Raw genomic sequence first — 15,842 nt, forward strand, 5'->3', positions numbered from 1 at the left:
GGCAGGGTTAACCGCTGCAGCCCTGCCCCACGCGCGTCTGTCAGCGCGTATCTCCGCCTCTCCCCCGCCCCTCTCAGTCTTCCTTCACTGAGAGGGGCGGGGGAGAGGCGGCGATGCGCCGCTGATAGACGCGACTAGAGGCAGGGCTGCAGCCGTTAGCCCTGCCTCCAGGAACGACCAATTCTACGACTAAGGTTTGCGGGGGGTGGGTTTGGGGGTGAAGGGATCCCCATTTAGCGGCGCGATAGCGGCGCGATAGCGGCGGTTTAGCAGGGGCACACATGCCCCTGCTAACTATGAGCTCTGAAGCGAGATTTATTCTCGCTTCAGAGTCTCTTGAAGGCTGGCAGTATAAATACCATGTTCTCCCACGATCCTTTGCTGGTCATGATGGTTTGTTCCTGCTAACACCTGGAAAGTCAGCCTTTGCTATCGTTTGCTAAGAGTATCTTAGAGTAATTCCTCGGGACTGCACTAGGCATCCCTTCTAGTGCAGTCAGGTTGTATTATCTGTTTTGTCTATGCGATTGCATGGTCGCCAGCGGTTGGCGATTGTGAATCGTTCTGTCTTGTCGCCAGCGGCGGTCGACAGGAAATCATTCTATACTCTGTCTGGGAGTGTAGGCCAGCGCTGCAGTTGCGACTGGCCTGCTCCATCTGTCTGGATTGCATTCGCCCTAGTGGTAGTGGCAGTGCTTCCTTCTGTATTCTGCCTTAGGGGTGCTAACCAGAGCAGCGGTTGCTACTGGTAGCCTCATCTGTTTGTCTGTCTGGATCGCATCCGCTCTAGCGGTAGCAGCGGTGGTTCCTGCTATTCTCCCTTAGGGGTTCTAGCCAGAGCAGCAGTTGCTACTGGTAGCCCCATCTGTCTGTCTGTCTTGTCTGGTACGAACGCTTGCTGTAGGCTCGGTGAGGTAACAGTTTAGCAAGCGCCCGCGTTCTCTATTTCGTGTTTGTGTTGTGTTGTGTTAGTTAGTTAGGGTGGCACGGTTATCACTGGGTGCCTAACGCGCGGTGATCGTGCTTAAATGCGTTCGCTGTTGCGAATGAGTGCGGTGTTCGCGTTTAGCTAGCGTTATTTTCCTTTATGTTCTGATCATTGTTGTTAGGTCTTTCCTGCTACACTTGTGCTCTGTCTGATCTGGTCTTGTGTCTATTGGCAGTCGCCACTCTTGCGATTGCGTTCCCACTTCGTTTCCGTTGTTTGTTCACCGTCGCTGGGTGGCGACTGGATTGGTGGACACACATACATTCCTTCTCTGTGCTTATTCAGTCTTGCGTGTTGCTGTTAGCAATCGCCATCTCTTGCGATTGCTTGCCTACTTGGTCTTCACTGTTGTGTGTTCATCGTCGCTGGGTGGCGACTAGATTGGTGGACACACATGCATCCTGTCTCTGTGCTCTCTCTCTTTAACCTTCCTGGCGGTAAGCCCGAGCTGAGCTCGGGCTATGCCGCCGGAAGGCACCGCTCAGGCCCCGCTGGGCCGATTTGCATATTTTTTTTTTCCTGCACGCAGCTAGCACTTTGCTAGCTGCGTGCAGTGCCCGATCGCCGCCGCTACCCGCCGATATCCGTCGCGCCGCAGCCGCCCCCCTCCCCCAGTGCCAGGCAGCTCTATGGGGTGGATCGGAATCCCCTATGACGTCACGACATCGTTGACGTCATCCCGCCCCGTCGCCACGGCGACGGGGGAAGCCCTCCAGGAGATCCCGTTCTTTGAACGGGATCTCCTGATCGCCGATGGCGATTGGAGGGGCTGGGGGGATGCTGCTGAGCAGCGGCTATCATGTAGCGAGACTTTGTCTCGCTACATGAAAAAAAAAAAAAAAAAAAAAATGATTTGCTGCCCCCTGGCGATTTTTTAGCAAACCGCCAGGAGGGTTAAGGGCCCTGCATTGCTACCCCTCGTACAATTCCTATCTGGCATCTGTGGCAGTACAGAGGGGTTGTTCCTCTGTTCTCCACAGCTCCATCTGCCGGCAGGAATTCCCCTCTACAGGTGCATAGCACCATTGCTGGGTTCTCTCAGATTATACGTTTGTGGAGGATTTCCGTAGTGTCAGCGCGCATCCTGTGCGCTGACCACGGAAATAATTACACAATCGTTACAGCAACATATTAATTTTTTTTTTTTTTAAAGTTAATAGTCCCGTACAAAAGGGGAGTGCAGCTTGCATCAGGTAGGTATAATAAACACAAAAAGACTGAGGCCAGGGTGGGCCTCTTTAAACTTGTGGCTTGTGTCTCCATGGAAGAGAGAAATAAAGCTCACTCCATTTAGGCTGTCCTAGAAGACAATAGGAGAAACAATCACTAAAGATCATTTCAGCCTAGAGAACAACAATATGGACTTGCAAATGTCTCAACTTTAAGGACCTAATTGATCTCTAGTGCACAGACCGTTAGAGCCAGCAGAAAAATACATTTCTGACTTCCATATAACAAGTCTGGATAACCAGTTAAATAATGTTGGCACCAGTTCTGCATTAATATTCCAGAACTAAATAAGTGGGCCTGGCTAATCCAGCTCTGGTTCCACTGAGGACTGAGGCCCATTGGTAAGATGGAATCTACTCAGTCTCCTCAACATTGTTCTGTTTCAACTTTCTCAGCTCTCATCTCTTTATTCCTGCAGAGCCAAGAAAGATCATGAAAACCTTGGCCATGCACTCTGGAGTCTGCACCTGCTTCCTCTATGTTACCACATAGATGCCATTCAGATTCAGAGGCGTTCAGATGCCATTCCAAAACTTGCTCTCTGTCTATTCAATTCACCAGCTGGTCAGCCATCAAATCTGGGCTAATTACCAAAGAGATCTACACTCTGCTTAAAACTATCCTAAACGCTCACCAAGAGTTACGTTTCTCCAGAATTCTATTCCATATGATGATAACTGTATCCTTGCGAGAGGTGCACAATCCCATAATAAGCTTGTCATCCAGGAAAAATTGCTTTTCATGTAATTCTTGACAGCAACTCTCCAATCCAAGAACCTTTCTTTGAATGTATACAAAACTAAAGGACTCGATTCCACGACCACACATGTATTCAACAAGGAACACAACTTGCTTTAGGAATATGCCAAACATTACTGCACAGGAAAAACTTCTGCCTGGAGAAAAGATACTTTTTGGCCAAATCTACCAGCTATCCCAACCAGAACTATCTATCTTCAGGGATTATATTAACCTCCTTGGCGGTAAGCCCGTGCTGAGTACGGGCTATGCCGCGCAGGAGGATTTCTCAGGCCCTGCTGGGCCGATTTGCATAATTTTTTTGCACCACGCAACTAGCACTTTGGTAGCTGCGTGTGCACTCCGATCGCTGCCGCGCCGATTAGCAGCCGCTCCCCCCCCCCCCAGACCCCATGCGCTGAGGGGTGGATCGGGACTCCCTTTGACGTCACATCGATGACGTCATCCCGCCCGTCGCCATGGCGATGGGGGAAGCCCTCCAGGAAATTCCGTGCCCTAGGCTCGCTACTTGATTTACAAAAAAACTGCTGCGCTGCCCCCTAGCATTTTTTAATAGACCGCCAGGAGGGTTAAGGAGAATAGAATAAAAAGGTCATATTTGTCCCTTCAATTCCTGTACTAGGACCATACACTGCATCTTTGCAGGGCAGCCATCGGGGGGGGGGGGGGGGTATAGGCAGCCAGATATAGGTGGTGCCCCAGCTACCTATGCTGGGGCACCACCTATACCTGGCTACCTATACTGGGGCACCACCTATAATTGGCTACTTATACTGGGGAGCCAATAGCTTGCTACCTATATTGGGGACACATGTACCTGGCTAACCTGTACTGGTGCACCATATACTGGCGGCCACTATACCAGGCTACCTATACCGGGGCACCACCTATAGTTGAATACCTATACTGGGGGCACCTGTATCTTGCTGGCCTATACTGGGGCACCAGCTATACCAGGCTACCTATACTGGGGCATCTACACCAGGCTACCAATACTGGTACTGGGGAACCACCTATAGCTGGCTACTTATACTGGGGGGAACCTATACTTGGCTACCTATACTAGCGGCACCTATGCCTGTATACCTATACTGGGGGCCCCTATAGCTGGCTAGGGCAGGGGGATGAGTTGAGACAGAAGGGGACAAGAGGTAACACAGGGGGATAAAAGAGGCACAGGGGGAACAGTGGCAGACAAAAGAGGCACAGGGAGAAAAGAGGAGAACATGAGGTCACACAGAGGCACAAACTGAGGTGAGAGAGGGGGACACAAGAGGCACAGGAAGAAAAGAGGGGGACAAAAGAGAACGGATAAAGGATAAGAATAGACCTATAAGTCCCTATCTCATTTGTTAACCGGGGACTACCTGTATTTTGCTAGTATTTGGCACCACCCACAACATGCCATGGTCACGCCTACCTTTTGCCACATCACGCTGTGCATGCTGCTTTCTTCAGTGTCTGAGCCATGCACATTTTTCGCCACAGTGCACTTCGTGCACGGACACGGAGGTGGGGTGGCTAGTGGGTGGGCACAGCAACCAGTGGTTGGGCCCAGGCCTGATGTGTGAGGGGCCCCAAAATTTCTAGTGGCGGCCCTGCATCTTTGTATCAACTATCAGGATCTTAATAGGTTAACAGTGCAAAATCATTATCCCCCTTCTATTTCCCTATAACTCTTTCATGCCACTAAGATCTTCGCTAAACTTGACCCCAGAGGAGAATACAACCTTTTAAGAATTCAGGAAGGGAATTAATTGAAAACTGCCGTTTGGCCCATGTCAAAATGAACACTAATGCTCCCGTATTTCCTGGATAACATCTTCAGAGATTTCCTGGTCTTATTTATGGTGGTATGTTTAGATACTCTATTTTAATTTTCTCCTGTAAAAAAAAAACCTTAAAACACAGAGAACATGCAAGAAAAAAAAGTCAGGGGCTTCCTCCTTTTTCACAGGTTGACTGCCGCGACGGAGAAGCTAATTGATAAACACAGGATGTTAACAATAGGTCTGCTTCCATGAAAGCAGGAAGTAGACAAACTGCAGATTTATTGCAGGATTTGTATCAGCTGTAACAAAGAAATGTTTTTCTTTAAAGGTTATTATGCTGTTGCATATCTTTTAGAGCAGAGAGGGTGTTCTGAGTTCAGGACCACTTTAAACGAGTACTGTGGGGGCGGGAGGGGGGGGGGGTTGTCAAGAAAAAAAAAAAAAAAGAAAAAAAAAAAAAAACCCCTCGCCTGGGGCTTCTAAAAGTCCCCCACAGACATCCTGTGTCCACGCAGCCACTCACCAATGCACTGGTCCCCGCCGACTTTAAAGTCGGAAAACCACTGCACTTGCGCGGCCATGTCCTCGCTCCTGCTGATGTCACCAGGAGTTTATGGCGCAGGCCCAGTACAGTCTGCGCAAGAAGAAGAAAAGCAAGAACGTCTGGCACTGTAACTTTAATAGAGGCAGCGGGTGTACAGCAGATGAATCAAACATCAACACAAAAACACATGTCCGTGCAGTAATGTGGTACTTATCGAGCTCTGCTGGAATGGGGAGGGAGCCGTGGGCGCCAGAGGGTGCACGGCCTTACGACCGTTTCGCAATGGGGTGAGCCCTGCTTCTTCTGAGGCTGACGTGCACGTCAGCCTCAGAAGATTTTTCGGCTCAGTTCCAACAAAGTAGTTGGTGCCCTCCTTAATATAGTAAATGGATTGCCCTGTGTTTTTTTTTTCCTGTGCTTTTTTTTCCTGAAGTTATAACTTCCAAGGGTATTCCATTATGTCATCTCTCATTTTAAATTTGAGTTGATTTGTTGACATTCTTTAGATTTCATATATTGTGTTGGTTCTTATACAGTATGTTTTTTCCCCCTAATCTTCCCTTTCATTCTGAATCGCATTCCCCCTTTTCCTAATTTTCCAGAGACTTCTTCTGGGCTCTCGGATTACAGAACTTTTGATTGGTTCAGAGACGGCCTTAGAGTACACGGGGCGTCATATGTGGGACTTGGGAACAGGTTGCCCCCTCTCATACAGGTATCCAGGAGGATAGGCAGCCAGTGTATTCACTCTCCTCCCCTTCCATATAGGAAGCCAGAAAGTTCTTTACACCCCCTCCTGCCTCCTCAGAGCCTTGGGCGATTGCGTTACTCGCCCCCCTCAAAGGCCGCTACGATTAGCTGATGTGTAAGCTTTCTTGCACTATTCTATTATATGTAGTTAGGTATGTTTAATCTACTATACCTGTGGTTTTTGAGGATGTCTTCATAAGGCTATAATGGCTATCAATATCCATGTTGCAATTGCATCAATTTCTGAAAATCTGTTTTGTCATGATACCTTTTAGATACCTTTTAGTATTATTAAATACTAAATAATAATAATAATAATAATAATAATAATAATAATAATACCTGCAGAATAAAGGCGCACATTTCGTACTGGCATGTGATTTTGGTGCAGGGGCAAGCTAAAAGATGGCTCACCCAGTTTCTGAATGAGCTCCTGGCTCATGCTAAACACTATTCCCCCTCTGAGTGGTAGCAACTCGAGGGGGGCACACGTACCGTAATTCAGGCACTGGCTATTGCCAGAAGCCGAATTACCCTTTTTAAATTAATCTGTGCAGCGCATGTCTGAAACTCCGGGTGCCCAAATCAATCACGCTGCACTGGCATCAAAACAATTGGTGCAGAGCTGCTCCAAGATCAGGAGCTTCAGGAAGAAGAGTATGGTCTCCTTGTATTCATTTATAGAGATACAGTGACTTTATAAAAGTGTGAAGTTGCAAGCTGACGTTTTTTTGCATCATTGTTGACAATACACCTATAAAAACCCTAAATCCTTGACAGAATGTCCTTGAGCAGTTGATCAGGTATTGGCTTTAAAGGATCAAGAAGATTACAGTCCTCAAATACTGCATAACATACAATTCTATATAACGATGTGCTCAAACTAAAAGCAGGTGTGCATTGCTCTGCACTACCTCTTCCCTATCACTCCAGTGACTTCCAGTTTGCTTATATGGCAGTGTTCACACATGGCCTGAAATAAAACCATGAAAAATTCTGCAGCAACGCATTATATATATATGAACAGGCCTTAAAGAGAAACTCCGACCTAGAATTTAACTTTATCCCAATCAGTAGCTGATACCCCCTTTTACATGACAAATCTATTGCATTTTACAAACAGACCATCAGGGGGCGCTGTATGACTGATATTGTGGTGAAACCCCTCCCACAAGAAGCTCTGGGTACCGTGGTACTCTGGGCAAACTGCCACAATGTAACAATGTTCACAGACAGGAAATAGCTGTTTACAGCTGTCTGTAACAGCCAGAACAGCTAGAAACAGCTACATAACCTGCCCACAGTAACAATGTCACCATGTAATACATGTCAGAATGTGAATCTGGGAGAGGAAAGATTTTACAAGGAGCAAACACTGACTAAATCATTTATACATAATTATTGTAAAAATGAAGCACTTTTTTTATTACATTATTTTCACTGGAGTTCCTCTTTAAAGTGAACCTCCAGACTTAAAAAAAAAAAAAAATCGACTCAGCAGCACTGAAAAGGCCTGGTGTTTCTTTAACAGTTTCACAGCATCAGAACTTTGTTTCTCTTTTACAAGGCTCATTTTTAGCTGCACAGAAGAAAACTGCCTGGGCAGTTTCCCCCTTATGCTGTGCAAAGCATGATGGGATTTCTGATGTTCTCGTTCTGCTGTTTTGGTGCAATTTTTTTTTGACATTTTGAATTTGACATTTGAAGCCTAGTGTGTGCAGCTGGGAGGGGTTATTAGGACACAGGACAGTTGTAACTGTGTCTCATGCTCCCTGTCACCTCCTTTCAACCAAAAAGATGGCTGCCCCCATGACAAAGATGGCAGCCCCCATGAATCACAAACATTTGCCTGTTCTTTTAAAACAGGGTGGGTAAAAGATTATATTACCCATCTATTCTAATTAACATAACTAATGTAACTTAATAACAGTATGTTTGTTTAGGCTGAAGTTCCCCTTTAACATTTATTATACCATCAAAACTGAGGTAAATTGTTTCAGCATTGCTTTAGGAGTATTTTTCAAAAGAAAAAAAAAAAAAAAAAAAAAAAAAAAAGCTATAAAAAGAAGAAAAAGCTCTTTTACTGTCACTCCTACATTACCTTGGTAACACCATTTTCTTCATATACTTGTGTTGTATTGTAGTTGTAATCAGCTTCTATTACATCCTTTAAATATCGCACATTAGGATTCTCGACCTTGAAATTTACAGCCATGAGTAAACTATGGAAAAATACAGAAGTTGATATTTAAACACCTAAAATAACAAATAAAACGTTTTTTCCAAGCAAAAAGAAACAACATTGAGAAAAAGAGGTGGATATTGTAGGTTTGTTGCTATGCAAATGAACTAATAAATCTCATGGGTGGACTAGGCTTCACACAAGTTGTAAAATCTGCTATCCACAGAGGAGGGCATACGCTAGACTTACTGTTCCACCTTGGAATGGACATTAGTAACATAACAGTAACCCCAGTGGTGTGGTCAGACCATCACATAATACAGTTTACTATTGAACATCACCCTATCAAGCAGCTCCCTAAAGAAACAATCAAAATCCGCCCCCTGAAAAAATTAACACCAGAGAGGATAACTGCCAACCTGGATTTTACAAATCTGCTCCACAGTCAAATGGACCCAAACACTCTAGTAACCCAGTACAACAACACGATATATGAAACACTGGACAGTATTGCCCCATGGCGCACCAAATCGGCAACCAAAAAGCAGAAAGCTAATTGGTTTGACAAAACCATCATGGATCTAAAAAAGAAAGGGCGCAGACTTGAAAGACAGTGGCGTAAATCGGGGTCTGAGGAGCACAAATCTAGCCTAATGCAACACCTCAGACAATACCAACAAGCAATAACCAAGAAAAAAAATCAGACTTTATCTCGCAAAACATATCTACAGCCAACAACAGAGCTGGTCAACTCTTCCACACAGTGGAATCACTCTGCAATCCTTCCTGCCTAAAAGCCCCAACCACATTTTTTCAGGGAAAGGTGTGAAGAATTCTCTGCCTTCTTCACAAACAAGGTGTCTACCATCCGTGCCAGCATTACACCAACATCAATTGACCACTGGACTTTGCATCTGCCTACTACCGTACCACCATGGCAAGTCTTTGAAAATCTGAGTGAAGAAGATTTTGGAATTCTCATTCAAAGTCTCCGCCCCACTACCTGCGACCTGGATCCTGGCCCAACTGGATCCTTAATGCAGTGCCCAGAGCTGATCAGGCCAGCACTTCACAAAATCACTCAGTGCTCCTTGCAAAGTGGACTTTTCCCAGAAGAACTAAAGCAAGCGATCATAAAACCCCTCTTGAAGAAACCATCACTAGATCCTGATTCTGTAACCAACTACAGACCGGTGGCGAACTTACCATTCTTATCAAAAGTTATCGAGAAAGTAGTCGCCAACCAGCTGGAAGCCAGGCTTACAGATAACAACATCTTTGATACTTTTCAGTCAGGATTCAGGAAAAGGCACAGCACTGAAACGGCATTAGTCCGAGTAATGAACGATCTACTTACTGCAAGGGACAAGGGTGATTGCTCAATTTTGATTCTTCTTGACTTGTCTGCAGCATTTGATACTGTGGATCATGAAATACTAATCCAGCGACTGAAGAATTACTGTGGCCTAAGGGGTACTGTTCTTAGCTGGTTTCAGACCTGCCTATCTGGCAGGACACAGCAAGTATGTCTGGGCACACACTACTCTAATCCAGTGCCACTTCCCTATGGAGTTCCACAGGGTTCTGTACTATCACCATTACTCTTTGCAGTCTACATGCTCCCACTGGGCAAAATAATACAGAACTATGGCCTAGGATACCATTGTTATGCAGATGACACACAACTGTATCTGTCCTTCAAGCCTGGCACCCAAGACCCATCAGCATCCATAAATGCGTGTCTAGTGGATTTACAAAATTAGATGAACACCAGCTGGCTGAGGCTGAACTCTGACAAAACAGAGGTGTTGGTGGTAGGTGGTCCACACATGATGGATAAAGTTCAAAACGCTCACCACCTCAAACTAGCAATTGGGGGAGATACTGTACAGTATAAAGACTCTGTGCGAAACCTTGGGGTGATCCTGGATGGAAATCTAAAACTCAAACAGCAGATATCAGCTGTCGTCAAGTCTTCCTTCTTCCATCTAAGAAATATAGCGAAAATCAAACACCTTATCCCAGTTGAAGACCTACCTGCCCTGGTTCATGCATTTGTATCCTCCCGCCTAGACTACTGCAACGCCCTGTTCATCGGATCTACAGAAAAGGTTCTGCACCCCTTACAGCTAGTACAGAATGCTGCAGCCAGACTCCTAGCCAATGCCCCCCCCCCCCCCCCGCAGCTCACACATCACCCCAGTACTGCAAACTCTTCACTGGTTGCCTGTAAAATGGAGAATCAATTTTAAGATCTGCCTGCTGACATTCAAGGCTCTACACCACATGGGACCCAAATACATAGTGGATCTATTGGAACTTTATGCCCCTCCACGCACCCTCCGCTCTGCCAACAAGATGAAGCTGGTTATTCCCAGGGTACACTTAACATTTGGTGCTCGGGCCTTTTCCTACGCAGCCCCTACTCTATGGAACTCACTTCCACAATCAGTACGAGAGGCTCCCTCTCTGGACAGCTTTAAAAAAAGGCTAAAAACTCACCTCTTTTCCCTAGCCTTTGAGACTGCATAATGCAGGGTCACAGCGCTTTGAGTCCCCAGGGAGAAAAGCGCTATATAAATATTATTGTTATTGTTGTTATGCTATGTCACAGTCCAGCTGTGCTGATAATCCTAGATCAAATAATCCCTGGGTTGCAGAGTCTGTGCCAGTCCATTTGTTAAATGCCGCTGCTCCTTAAGTGGACCTGAACTTTTGCACAGGACAGAAGGAAAACATAGAAATGCACCCTGTATGTATTTAGATAGTCTTGACTGTTTAATTCCCCCTCATTTGTCTCTCAATCAAAAGTTGTAATCTTATCCTCCCGTCAGCAGAGATGGCAAATAACCCAATTTGAAACATGAATCAGGAAGTAGAAATAGTGCAGATTTATTTTAGGATTTGTATCAGCTGTAACCAAAAAATTATTTTTGTTTTAAAGGTTATTATGCTGTTGTGAATTTTTTAAAGTAGAGAGGAGTTCAGGTCTGCTTTAAGACTCTGGGGTTCCTGACTGGCTGCCTGGGCAGAGGGGGGCCGCCTGGAGCCACTGAAGCAGACTGTATGTGTGGGGGAGGAACTGCCACACGTTCTAGTGCCTGTTGTGGTAATGGGTCTACCGTCTAGTTCTACATAATGGTGTGTATCATCTGAGAAGATGATAGCATTAAAGTGTACCTGAGATGAAGGAAAGACAAGCATTTATACTTGCCTTGGGTTTCCTCCAGCCCCCTGTAGGCCGTGGGCGGTCGGTCACATACCATCCATTGTGCATCTGGTTCCACTTGGTTTGCCACCCTATCTGCTTCACCTGTCGTTGTCTATTTGGATCCTTTGCTGCTGCAGGCACCTCCACTTGGGTTCTCTGCATGGGAGAAGGGGAAGTATACATAGCCCCATCAGAAGCATCAGGCTCCCATTGGATTGCAAAAGACTAAAGGAAGTCTTCCCTGAGCACCGGGAAGGATTCTCATTGGTCACATTTTAGGGAACCAAAGAGAATCATCCCTGGGGAGAGAGGAATCCCATTGGTCTGTTGCAAACCAATGGGAGCCTTATGCTTCTGATGTTTTCGGATGTGTACACTGGCGCTTCTCCCGTGCAGAGGACCTGAGTGGCAGAGCCAGCAGCAGAGGATCCGCATGGATGGCAGAAGGTAAGCCATTTGCAAAATGTATGTTGCAACTAGCCTAATAAGAACTAAGGTGGATGGGGGGGTAATTTGCGTATCTTTTATAGATGGTAAGTATATGGACCATTAGGTTACAGGCAGAGGGCCCACTTGGGTTTAATGAGAGGCTGGATATGGCTGTTTTTTGTAGAGTAGCGGTGGGATACCAAGGATCATATACAGGACACAAGTTGTGTGTACACAGCTTGCAGTAGCCCAGTGGTGAGGTTAATACCCCATTTGGCTCTTTGAAATTTAGGAATTCATAAACATAACCTTTCTGCCTGTCACTGTTCTTCCTCCCCCCCCCCCCCCCCACACACACACAGATCTTGCATTTGATGTTCCTCTCTAATACTGTTCAGGGTGAGAACTTGGATGTACAAGAAGATGGGAGGTTACCTGCGATCAATTTTGTCTATGGCAGTTATTTGAACAGTTTCTTTGGATGTTGGTGAGATGACCTACCTTATACTTAAGTGATTTTTTTCCCCCCAGGTTAGGCATCTTATCTCTATTGTTAGTGTACAAGAGGTAGAGTGGTAAATCTGGATGGTAACTGAAGTGGGGCCTTTGTTCATAATGGCAGGTTTTAGTTAGGAAAATCTTCCACTAGAAATCGCAAATCACAAACGCCAGCGATTGCAAATTTTTCATAATTTTGTTGTGTGATTGCGATTTTTCTCATTTGCATTGCATTCTTCCAAAAAAAAAAAAAAAAAAAAAAAAAAAAAAAAAAAAAAAAAAAAATCGCTCCAGAGAGCAATTGCAATTTGCGATTTGCAAGTCAAAATCACTATAATGGAAAATACTCACGATTTTTCTACGATAAAGTAGCAACCCTAGTGATTTAAAAATCACTAGCGATTCAGCTGTGCAGTGGAAAAAGGACCTAAGCCAGTACAGAGTCCTTGGGTAATACTCCCTAACACTGCTACTGCCTACTGAGTGCTCCCGTAGACTCAAGTGCTTTTATTGAGGATGTTGGAATTAGTATTATAAATTCTCCTGTAATAGTACATTTTTGATGTAATTTAATGTAGTAATAACGAGGAGAGGGCCAGCGCATACCACAAAGGCTGCATCTGAAATGACAACCACATCATGTGTGCAGCACCTCTAATAGGCTTTCTGCACACTTTGCATTCAATTCAGATGCAAATCATATGCAAAACTGCTACTACTTATCATGCAAACAGGAAAACCAGCTGCTCCCAGCCCATCCTCCTGAGTTTCCTGTTTGCATGATAAGTAGTAGCAGTTTTGCATATGATTTGCATCTGAATTGAATGCAAAGTGTGCAGAAAGCCTATTAGAGGCGCTGCACAAATGAGCTGGTTGTCATTTCAGATGCAGCCTTTGTGGTATGCACTGGCCCTCTCTTCGCTGTCCAACAAAATGTAAGTTACACATTATTTTGCTTAGCTGCTCCCAAGGTTTTACATATGTTTTAATTTAGGTTAGGTCACTTGCCCGGAGGTTTGCCTCACCGTGGCGCAAGTGTCTAGTACATTATACTTTGCATGCAAACCATATTGGAAGCTAAAGTTCCTCCTAGTGTAATAAATGTTAGCACTTGTTTTTGATGCAGGGCATGTATTTTTCAGTCTAATAGAGGTAGTGTATGCCTATGCGATTAACCATTCAATTGCAGCATATGTTTAGTGATGCGCAGCCTTCCCCCCACTTTTTCTTAAAGGGGAACTGAAGTAAGAGGTATACGGAGGCTGCCATATTTATTTCCTTTTAACCATTTCATCCCGCAGGGGTTTTTCACCTTATGCATCAAAGGCATTTTCACCTCCCATTCATTCGCTAATAACTTTATCACTACTTATCACAATTTATTGATCTAGATCTTGTTTTTCCGCCACTAATTAGGCTTTCTTTGGGTGGTACATTTTGCTAAGAATTTATTTATAAATGCATTTTAACAGGATTAATAAGAAAAAAAAAATGGGAAAAAAAATCGTTATTTATCAGTTTTCGGCCATTATAGCTTTAAAAATAATCCATGCTACCATAATTAAAACCTATGTATTTTATTTGCCCGTAAGTCTCGGTTATTATACCATTTAAATTTAGTCCCTATCACAGTGTATGGTACCAATATTTTATATGGAAATAAAGGTGCATTGTTTGTGTTTTGCGTCCATCACTATTTACAAGCTCATAATTTAAACATTTTTTTAGTATACCCCCTTCAAATGCATAATTAAAAAGTTCAGACCCTTAGGTAACCATTTTGTCTTTTTTTTACCATTAAAAATTTTATTTGGGTAATATTTTGGTGTGGGACAAACAGTTAATTTTTAATGTTAAATGTGTAGAGTGTAATGTAAAAAATATGTAGATGTAGTTTTACTATTTGGTCACAAGATGGCCACCTTCATTTTTGTTTTCCCTCCTTGTACTTCTCGCTAAGCGGAATGCACTATGTTCTCAAGCTGACCACAACTTCTGCTGGCATTTTCTACCAAAAGATGGTAGTGCAAGGGTCTGGAGGGCTGAAGTGCAAGCGTGCAATTCCACCTACTGGATGTGGTAGCAAATCAGGGACATCAGTGACATGTGTTTAGCTCTTATGACGTGGAGACGCCATTGACTTTTTCCCCAGCACATGCATTGGATTTTGGTATGATTACCTCCTGTCTAGGAGGAGTAATGTCTGTATACATATCCACCCATTTAAACTTATCGATGGGGTGGTAACTATCACCATTTGTAGCTAAACATTTTTTTTAACTACAAATAGTGATAGTTACTTACCACCCCATCGATAAGTTTAAATGGGTGGATATGTATACAGACATTACTCCTCCTAGACAGGAGGTGCTAGAAAAAATGGATATGACACATCTATATCTCTCCATTGGTTAGGACATACAAATTAGATTAAATGAAATAACATTAAACCACAAATATCAATCTCCATAATACAAAATTGCAATCCAGAATTAGCCCAATCTGTAAAAATAGAGGAAGTCTTATAAAGTGTCCTCAACACAACCTCAAAACTAATGGGGAGTGGAGAACACAGAATCACTGGCCCCTCATTGGAAACAGGGTAGACATATTACTACATTAAAGGGGAACTGAAGAGAGAGGTATATGGAGGCTGCCATGTTTGTTTCCTATTAAGCAATACCAGTTGCCTGGCAGCCCTGCTGGTCTATTTCTCTGCAGTAGTATCTGAATAACACCAGAAACAAGCATGCAGCTAGTCTTGTCAGATCTGACTTTAAAGTCCGAATTTTTTAAATGTTACAATTAAATCAGAAACATTGGTTGGGATTCTTGAATAGAAAATAAATACAAATTGGTATGTGTGGTCCACCTTTGCTCCAGAGATTAGTAAAACCTTGTTTATTGTGGATTCATTCCTGTTTTGAGACTGCCTAATCTAGAGATGTGTGTGCTGGTGTTGATGCAGATGTTGAATGATGGTGATAGCACTGACTACATGCAAGAGAATCTATGGGGTGTTTGTAGAGTTTTAATATCTAGTGTTACATTATAAATAAAGCATTATCTAATTCTCTATGAACGACTACAAATTGTTTGTTACAGTTTTGTGAAATCCCGAACACATAAGGGTTGAACGGGAGTCTTTTGTAGAATGCTATATATAAATATATAATAGGGTACGCTTATTTTAAATGGACACGTATCCTTTAAGAGAATTGAACATTTGAGGGGTGGGAGTTAGCACTACACGTGTGACATCACAGCACAGGAGCATCATTCAGACTACCTGTGAGTCAAAAACGAGAGACCACAGCTGTCGGTGGAATCCTAAATAAATTAAGAAGAGCCGCGACAGCTAACTGGCTAGTGCAATCACCACAGTAATCCGAAAGGCAGGCAGCCAGCCAGCTGCGTCTGCACTCTGCATACGAGATGCTGTTGGGCGCGTCTCTCACGTTACGAATGTTATAAATGAA

At 44.1% G+C, this 15,842-nt stretch overlaps 1 protein-coding gene across 1 annotated transcript in view; it reads right to left on the minus strand.

Moving 5' to 3' along the window:
* The window catches only part of ISYNA1 (inositol-3-phosphate synthase 1), a 90,673-nt gene that overhangs the window by 74,388 nt on the left and 443 nt on the right, over window positions 1–15,842 (minus strand). Inside the window, exon 2 of the mRNA XM_068233900.1 lies at window positions 8,145–8,265. Coding sequence (XP_068090001.1) covers window positions 8,145–8,265 — 121 coding nt within the window. The remainder of the gene's footprint in view (window positions 1–8,144; window positions 8,266–15,842) is intronic.

The sequence above is a fragment of the Hyperolius riggenbachi genome, chromosome 1 (assembly GCF_040937935.1).
Source record: "Hyperolius riggenbachi isolate aHypRig1 chromosome 1, aHypRig1.pri, whole genome shotgun sequence".
NCBI lineage: Eukaryota > Metazoa > Chordata > Amphibia > Anura > Hyperoliidae > Hyperolius > Hyperolius riggenbachi.